The sequence below is a fragment of the Tupaia chinensis genome, unplaced genomic scaffold (genome assembly GCF_000334495.1).
Source record: "Tupaia chinensis unplaced genomic scaffold, TupChi_1.0 Scaffold000256_1, whole genome shotgun sequence".
NCBI lineage: Eukaryota > Metazoa > Chordata > Mammalia > Scandentia > Tupaiidae > Tupaia > Tupaia belangeri.
Genome location: NW_006159736.1, coordinates 2,674,871 through 2,684,380, shown reverse-complemented (window position 1 = coordinate 2,684,380; position 9,510 = coordinate 2,674,871). Strand labels below are relative to the sequence as shown.

The following is a 9,510-nucleotide window of genomic DNA, read 5'->3' as shown; positions in this document are numbered from 1 at the left end:
CATACTAATATTTTTCTATAGTATGTGAGTATACATAATAAATTAAAATGTATATATTTATTAAATATAGATAGATATAATACCAGGACATGATTATTTCAGATGAGAAATCAAAATAAACCCATTTTTAAGTATCTTTTGGTCACTCCAAATTGATATTGCTCGTAAAAAAATACACTACTTTCTCCTGGGGGGAAAAAAATTAATTCCATAGCAATGTAGTTAAGGGACATGTTTTATTTCATAGCTTTCTGCAAGCAAAATTGCTTTGATACAAAATGAGTTCAATGATACAGGTGCTACTGTCCACTCAAGCAAAAGAAAACCTCACATTTATAGAATGCACTTTATAATTATATTCTTACAGTATAATAGGTCTAACATCCAGGCTGCCGCTGGCCTCATTCAAAGCAACAGCACAGAATGCTGCAAGGTACTTGAATATCGTAGTACTGCAAGTGGTTGAAGGAATTTCCTGTGAGTTCTCTGTCAGATACTGCTTAAAGAATTGTGTGTGGATGTGTTTGTCTTTGTGACCTCTATCTTTTTGGTTTGCATTGAAATCATCTCAAAATATACTCATCTCTGCATCTTTCAGCTTTCTGGATTTCCGATAAAAACAAAACAATGTCATGAGGTACCCTTCTGGCTAGTTGTGATGCAGTGCTTGGCTGTCAGAGAGGATGTAGACTTACCTGTAGGTACAGTAACTGGTTTTAGTGTATGCGCCACATGTCACAGTGCAGAAACGTTAGTTCATGTTAAACGCTTTCTTCCCCCTCACATATGATGTGACTTTAACCCCAGAATCGCTGACCCAAAATTATACAGATAAAATAAAAAGACAGATACACAAATAAGGCCATCTTCAGAATTTTAAACTCACCTCTTGCAATATTTCACAATAATTTCTACATCGTATTTTACATGGTTCAGACTTAAATAATAAATGCTCAAGGAAGGGCCTTGGTGAAACCAATTGCACTATCTCTTTGAGGACTTGTCCAATTTCTTGGCAGGTGACTTCCTCTGGGGTGTGGGGATTTTGGAAGGCTTGGCTGTGGATGGCCGAGAACCTGCTCGGGGTGAAGGTCTGTATGTCTGGGGAACAGTCTCCACGTCTGAGCACACGGACTGGATTTCTGAAATGTCAAAGTCTGACGCGTCACTGCCTCGACGGCTGCTGGCCCTGCTGCCGGCTTTGCTTCCGGCTCGGCTTCCTGGTCGGCTGGGAGTCTTCTTGGAATCTGAGAGACAGTAGAGATGGGCCACCCTTACTACTGGGTCTACCTGTAAGCAATCCTTAATACTTAATCTCAAGGTATTTTTCTTAACATCCAGAAAGCACTCACATTTTCTTATGTATTCATGGCTCATCCCTATTACACAAGTAGATAAACTATTCTAAGTAGATATAATATTGAAAAAACTAGGATTCCAAATACACATGAGGAATATACCCATCATTTAAGATTCTGCTTCCTAAACTTTAGTACATGTACTCAGGGATGTGGGCACGGCAAACATGGAACACACTCTCAGCTGTAAGTCTTGCCTGAGGATTGATAACCCAGAAAATGAAGGAATTTCCAGGATAAGACTTGCAGCTTTAAAGAAGCTTCATGCTTGCTAAGTTCAGAACCCAGGAGTCAGTAATTCATGACTCTATGAAGAAATGGAAGATGTACTGGCACCAGGTCCAGGAGGGTCGGGTTTTCCCAAGCATCTAAATTAAGGTCCTGTGCAATCTCTAAGCAGGCAGAAGAGCCTAGGCCTCCCGGCTCGAAGGGATAGTGTGGTACTGTGTTTTTTGTTCTGTTTTATAGTCATTCTCTCATCTTTTTTGATATTTTCCAAAAGGGATTTTTTTTTTCAGTCATTTATCTTTAAACTCATTACCCCCTACGCTTGCTTGAGGGCTATGGCTATATGTCATTTTAAAAGAATATAGCAGTGTCATTTTGTAATCTCTCCCTCATTTATGAAAAACAGGGACTCTAATCTCCCAATCATTACACCACAAAGCTATTAAGGAAAGAAATGGGGGCCAGCAGATGGCATAGCGGTTAAGACACTGTACTCCCATATGGTAGACTGTGGTTTGAGTCCTAGACCCAGCAGCTTGAAACTCATGTCAGGCGCACATGCCCAATATCCCAAGAGGAGAATAGAGGAAAGGGAATTTCAGCGTGGCCATCAGCAGGAGGGTGGTTTCTCACTCTCTCTGCCTCTCTTGGTTTCTCCAGTGGGCACATGTGCCCTGTAGCAAAAATCTTTCTTAAAAGAAAGACAGAAAGAAAGGAAGGAAGAAAGCAAGCAAGCAAGCAAGCAGTACACCACACTTACCAGCAAACTGTGTTCGGACTCTGGCTGCTGCCGTTGTTATCAGGCCACTGTCCTCCCCGGAGTGGAAGCCTTTCCCAGATAAATATCCTGGAAGTCGGAGCTTGCTTCCTTGTATGGGTGTTCCCTGTATTTAAGCAGTGACAAAATATTTCAAGATACTGCTTCCATCCCATGACATTCTACAAATACCACTTTTTGACAAAGGAGTAGAAACACTTTACTAGGTCTTTTCAGGTGGCGGGGGTGGGGAAGAACTTTTCAGTTAAAGGCATGGGGTTCTCACTTGGTTTTCTCTCCTAATTTCTTATTCTCTCCCAGAATTGAAAGGAGACCTTACAAGGAAAATGAATTTATGATTGGTGAGAAACACAAAAACACACATCCCAAACTGAGTACAAAAGTGATAACAAGAAAAAAAAAAAAGACAAATTAAACTCTGAGTACATTAGTATCGTTCAGATGGTCAGTGCATGTTATGCAGTTAAAAGAGTATAGAGAAGGATGGTGATTGCACAGTCCAGACAGGGAACAAGGCAATGCAAAACTATGCTTGAGTATTCCACTGCCTCCAATGCTTTTAGGGAACTATGCAGAAATAAACAAATAGAATGATAGGTCAACCAATAATACCTAAACAGACATCATTTAAACAAGCACGAATAAAAAAAGAAAAAGAGAGTGATATTTTATAACTTGGTACCCTATCAATTTTTGGTTCTATAACTTTCTATGGGCTGTACAGATAAGATACATAGGTAACTTCCAGGGTTAATTCTTTTAAACATTTCACAGGTGTTTGTAGATAATGGCTAAAGCAATCATAACTATGAGATTTTATGTCTAAAATCATTGCATTTTTCTGTACAAATTATGTGTGCACATTTTTAGGAATTAATTTTCTCCTTTATTAGGTAATTCGAAATGTTTACATAATGCATATATAAGACCTTGGACACATTTGCTTATTAATACTGGATTGTCACAAAAGTCATGACACATTTTTTGCATAGAAAAACAGAAAAAACAAGTCACAACTTTTCCAACAACCCAACAGAATATTCATGTCATTCACATGCTTATATACTATACATATACTTCAGTGTAGTATTTATGTATGTATATTTAGAATGCTTGACTTTCAGAAATACTTCACACAGGTAGCCACAATTAATCCTCACCCTCAGCTGACCATAGCCATTTTTACAAATGTGAACCGTTAATGAGGGTCAAAGAAGGGAAGTGATTTGCCTAAGATCTGACAATACTGATCAAGTTAAATTCCCAAGGTAAACAGAATTGACAATTCATTAGGAACCGAGAACCCACCAATTAAGAAAGTCTCCCTCAAGGTGGCAGAAGGCATTAGCATATAAGACGAAAGTCATTTTTCTCAGAATGCCTTGACTGTTTTGATTTTTCCTATCACGGGGCCTGCCAAAGATGTATAATACTGTGGTTGTTTGGTTTTATTTTATGAGGTTAAGTGGAGCTAAACATAGTTTTGCATTAGTTAAAATAACAAATTTAAACTAACTTTAGGATGTTTCTGCTTTTTAAAAATTTGAACTAATGTAGCACGAGTATTTTAAACAGTTAATATGTCATTTTTCTTTTTTTTTTTAGAGAGGTTATTGCTATAGGGCGTGTGCGCTTGCCAGAGAGACAGAAAGCGAGAAATCACCCCCCAGGGGGGATGGCCACGCCGCAATCCCTTCTCCTCCATTCTCCTCTGGGATCTTGGGCACACACGCACACGTGCCCAGCGTGAGTTTAAGCCACTGGGTCCGGGACTTGAACCGTGGTCGACTACATGGGAGTCCAGTGACATAGCCATTACGCTAACTGCTAGTTCCACAGTTAATATGTCATTTGAGGGTCTTCAAATCTCAGTTTTTTTCTACACTAGATCCATAATAATGGGCAGCCATTTCTAGGTTTAATACATGATACTAAGATCCCCCATTTGGGGTGGGGGTGAAAATGAAGAGGAAGGAATGAGGAAATGCTGTAGAATGGGTTGTTTCTCTTCCAATTTTACAATTTACTGGATTTCCACCAAGTCATGAAGATAATGAACTTTTCTCTTGCTATCTCTTATTGTAGATGTGAATATTAAATAACAGATAAGAAAAATGTTTTAAAAAAACACAAAAGACGTTAAAAAGGTTCTATGTAAGAGTCCCAGCCTTTATGTTACATCCTTCGTCATTAAAATGAAATGTCTTCTTCATTTCAAGAAAGGGTATTCAGGGATTTTCCTCCTTAATTATTGTGATTCTAATCAAATATATTACGGTGCCTGTGTCTGTCATTTCACAAAAGAGTTTTCTAAAACTACATATGGTTGACTTCCAATTGACTGTAAGTGATCTGAGTTCATCTTAGTAAATTTTACATCATGTAAACATATTCCTATATATCATGCCATATTAAAGAGCTAGAACATGCATAAAAAATACCAATCATCAAACATCGAATGAAAATACATTAGCTTTTGAAAATGACAGATAGCTTTCTGCATACCCACACCCACCCTTTGGCTGTCTGCACTCATAGCTGAGAACTTAAGTCAGACCCACCCAGCAGTGTGCAAAGAAGTGAATGTGCAGACATTCGGAAGGCCTTTGCCCACAAGGAACACTCAGTAAACAGTCTCTTAATTTAAGTGATTCTCTTGCAAATTATACTGTGTCTTATTCCCATTTAAAGGAAAGCGTGTTGCATTTTGTGCCCCAATTATGTTTAGTAATAAAGACATGACATTAGCTTAAAAAAATATTACTTCAGTCTGGATATAACCCCGTATGTTTTACTCTTAGAGAATTACATATGAATGAAGACAGAAAAATGAAGGAGGCACAGGGCCTGTCGGTGCAACTGCATTATGCTGACACTATTCAAGGTGATAGAAACTGTCTTTTCAGTTCACCCCTTACTTTTACATCTTCCAGGACCGGTTAATGCTTATTTTATAAAGTCTATCAAAAGACCTGGGATTATCAAAAGCACGTCTATTAAGGCAGTGGTGAAACAATGTTAGTGGGTCAAAGTTTCAATTAAGGAAGATTGTTAAGACTAGAATCTGGGACCTTACGATACCTCTGCAGATGACACGGGAAAGTCTGAGCACTCTGCTGGCTTACAAGGAGTTGACATTTTGCTGTTTGTCAACCATGGTTTACCATAATTGCGTGTTAAAGGATGGAGAATCTGTATGGAACAATGGCAAATCAAAAGTAAAGGAGAGCAGATAAAAAACAAAGCCACAGAAAGAGATATTCATAAGCAAAGAGTCACATTTCACAGTAAGAACAATAATAATTAAAAGTAAGTGGAAAGCTCTGATGGCAAATCATACACACCAAAAAATGAAGAAAGCTTGAAAAAAGAAAAAACAATCTGAAAAATAACCAGAATCCTTACATAGATTGTCTCTATATGGGTTGCAAGGTTTTAGCACAAAAAAAAAAAAAAAAAAAAAAAAAAAATCCTTTATTTCTCATACTGTGAGAAGGGACACAGGTGGAGACAGCCAATCCTATAAATTCTAGGGATGTGAAACATTCACTGTGGTATATACACGGGACGGTCAGCATAGACAGAGGAGAAGACATCACCTCCCAGTCCTACCTTGGGAGTGCTGGTGGCAGGGACCTGTGGGGAGGCCACCTGACCGGCCTGACTGGACAAAGAAGTCGATCTGTTGGGTGAAGCTCCTCTTGAGGAAGGCCGGGATCTTCGGCCCCGTGGTCGGAAAGCAGCCATGCCCTGACTGGCACCATCTGCTAAAATGAACTTCTCACGCAATTCCATGTTTGTCCTTCCTTTAGCTGGATTACACAGACACACACATATGCACAAACACACACACACATACACAGTGCACAGGAAGAAAAGAAAGAAAAGAAAAGGCATTTAATAGTTTATGGGAAGAATGACCACCTGGCACCAGCGATCACGTTGAGAATTTCAAGAACATCTTTTTGCCATGCCAGCTCTAACTCAGCATAACAAAAAGTTAAATGCATTCCTTTACAATGCATTCCTTTTTGATACAAGTGAGTTTGAGGAGAAAAAAAAAAGTGTGCTTATTCTAACACTAGACACCAGCAAGAAAAACCACTCTTAAAGAAAAAGTCAGCATGAAAATGGAAAGCTCATGCTAAAATATTGTTAATCCACCAGCTACTGATGCCCACAGGGTTTCGTCACCCTCTCGCCACACTGAGAAAAACAAGCCAGTAAGGCAGGGACTGTGTCTTTTGCATGTACTATCGACAGAAAGAGAATGCCAGTATTTTGACACTGGGATTAATTGAACAATAAAATTACACAGGATGAGCGATGGCCTGTTAGTCATGATGACGACATATACACTTCTGGATCTTTCACTTAAGTGAGGCAGCTAGTATTTTTATTTTATGCCTTGGAAAACTGTCTTACCGACATGCAAGAACAAACACCAGACCCCAGGATCTGTGAGGTCATCAGTGATGCAGCACTCATACAAACACATATGCACACGGAGAACACGCCACAAACCCCGGTGAGCAACGTGTCAGCATGTGTGGGATCGCTTACATACACCTGCATTGGCAACACACTGGAGGTGGGTCAAATTTTCAGGATTTGAATTTGGAAGCACCAGCTCAGTTGGATATGAGTTAAGCCATACGCGATGAATGAAGCATGTTATTTTAAAACAAATGATTAAAGCAAGAATGTAAAAGTAAGAGAGAGAAAAAGAAAGAGGGGAGAGGCAAAGAGAGAGTTTGCCAACCTATAGTAGGCTGAGTAGTAGTAATTGAAGAGTTTGATTCCGAACGTAACATTTTACTCCCATGATGATGAACTAGAAAAAATGACACAGGATACCAATCACGTTAAAGAATACTGTTAGCAGGAGGAGAAACAAAGTACAGTAGTCAAATATGCAAAGGATGCTCAGATCCAGCCTTTAGCATACATTTGGGAAGAAAAGTTGCATCAGGAAAGGAAGCATTCAAAGACCTGATTCCATAAGAAAAATGTATTCAGAAGACGTTATTCACCATCACGTTATAAACTTTTCTAAGCAGCTCAACCAAGTGCTACATACTCTCATTTCATTTCATAACAAGAGCTGCATTATCACCATAGGCTGCATTATTTTCCAAACATAAAGCAAAAGGGGAGCTTCTGTTCTTACTTGACTGCCCTCATGGGTGTACCTTTGGCTGACAGCAGGGTCACGGCAACCTTGGCAACGGACCTGCTGACCTTACTGCAGAGACTGTGTATTCAGATTTCAGAGCTGAAACCAAGAGGCTGCACTGGGTGGACCTTGGCCTCCTCCTGGGTAGCATAATAGGCAGCACTGACACAAGTATTTGTTGCTTATTTCAAAGGATTAAAATGAGCGCACAGGTTAAAGAAAATGGTAATAACTGTATTGTTCTCTTTTTTGATAATAATGGTTCTGCTGAGTGAATGATAACTAATTATGACTGCAATCAAATGACCACATGTAATGTAAATCAAATAGTGGTGTAATAACTTGATTATAAGATCTGACAATAGGAAAATTAGTGGCTAACTTAGACTGTTGAGCTGGTAGATAATGGAAAGAGATACAGTATCATATGTTTATATATATTTTTAAAGGATTAATTTTATTTATTATTATTAAAATTATTTTTTTAAGTTGACCAGAGAGAGACAGAGAGAGAGATGAAAAGCCTCCAATTCCAGGACTCAAACCGTGGTCAGCAGTGTGGGAGTCCAGCCTCTTAACCACCACACCACCTGCCAGCCCCTTGTTTATATTCTTGATGCTCTAATCTGCAACTTCAAAGAGTCAAGTTAGCAGATGCTTATTATTTAAAAATAAAATAAAATAGAATGAAATAAAAAAAGTATTGCTTTCTTCACCCTCCCCTCATTTCATTAAAATTTGGTTTTTAGGGACCAGCAGATGGTATAATGGTTATGTCACCAGAATCCCACATAGTCAACCACGATTTGAGTCCTGAACACTGTGGCTTATAACTCACACCAGATGTGAATGTATGCGTGCCCAAAATCCCAAGAAGGGAATAGAGTAGAAGATGGTGGCATGGCCATCCTCCTGGGGGGTGATTTCTTGCTTTCTGTCTCTCTCTTTCTCCCTGGCTCTCTGGCAAGCATGTGAGCCCTTTAGCAAAAATCTCTCTTTAAAAACAAAACCTTGGGACCAGCAGTTAGCGTAATGGCTATGTTGCTGGATTCCCATGTAGTCGACCATGGTTTGGTCGTCCCGGACCCAGTGGCTTAAACTCATGCTGGGCGTGTGTGTGTGCGTGACAAAGATCTTGAGAGGACAATGGAGGAGACGGGATTGCAGTGTGGCCATACCACCTGGGGGGGTCATGTCTGGCCGTCTGACTCTGTCTGTCTGGCAAGTGAGCGCACGTGCCCTACAGCAAAAATCTCTCCAAAAAAAACCCAAAAAACAAAAACAACTCATGCCAGGTACATGTGCATGTGTGCCCAAAATCCCAAGAGGAAAACAGAAGAGAAGAGATTGTGAAATGGCCATCCTCCATGGAGGATGATTTCTCACTTCTGTCTCTCTGTCTCTCTCTTCTCTCCAACAAGCACATGTGCCTATAGTGAAAATATCTCCAAACAAATAAAACTCTCTAAAAAAAAAATTAAGCTTTTAAAAACATTTACTAGCCAGTATTTCAAGTTTTATAACCTTAGTCTTTTATCATCCTACTTTCCTATTTAAGACAGATAAAATTTGTTCCTCTGTGAGTATCACTTCAGTTCTGAAATCAGATGAGAGGGGCCAGAAGGCATAGTTGTTAACACATTGGACTCATACATGGCCTACCACAGTTCAAGTCCTGGACTTGGCGGCTCAAAAATCATGCTGAGTGCATGTGTGTGTACTTTCCCAAAATGCCAGGAGGAGACTAGAGAAAGGATTATGGCGTGTCCATCCCCCAGAGGGTGATTTCTCTCTTTCTCTCTCACTATCTCTCTTCCTCTCTGGAGAGCTTATGTGCCCTATGGCAAAAACCTTAAAAGAAGAAGAAGAAAAAAGAAATCAGATGGAAGGTCCCATAAAGAAAATCTATCCTATCCTAGTATTTTTGTCTACCTGTCTCATATTTATCCATAAGAAGAAAAAAAGAAAAG

The 9,510-nt window shown here is 39.4% G+C and overlaps 1 protein-coding gene across 1 annotated transcript in view; it reads right to left on the bottom strand.

Moving 5' to 3' along the window:
* Nucleotides 1-380: 380 nt before the first annotated feature.
* Nucleotides 381-9,510, bottom strand: part of DST (dystonin) — a 576,919-nt gene continuing 567,789 nt past the window's right edge. Inside the window, exons 94-97 of the mRNA XM_014588047.2 lie at nt 5,977-6,176; nt 5,446-5,556; nt 2,347-2,470; nt 381-1,247 (exon numbers count right to left, since the gene is read on the bottom strand). Of these exons, the coding sequence (XP_014443533.1) occupies nt 985-1,247; nt 2,347-2,470; nt 5,446-5,556; nt 5,977-6,176 (698 nt within the window). The 3' untranslated portion in view covers nt 381-984. The remainder of the gene's footprint in view (nt 1,248-2,346; nt 2,471-5,445; nt 5,557-5,976; nt 6,177-9,510) is intronic.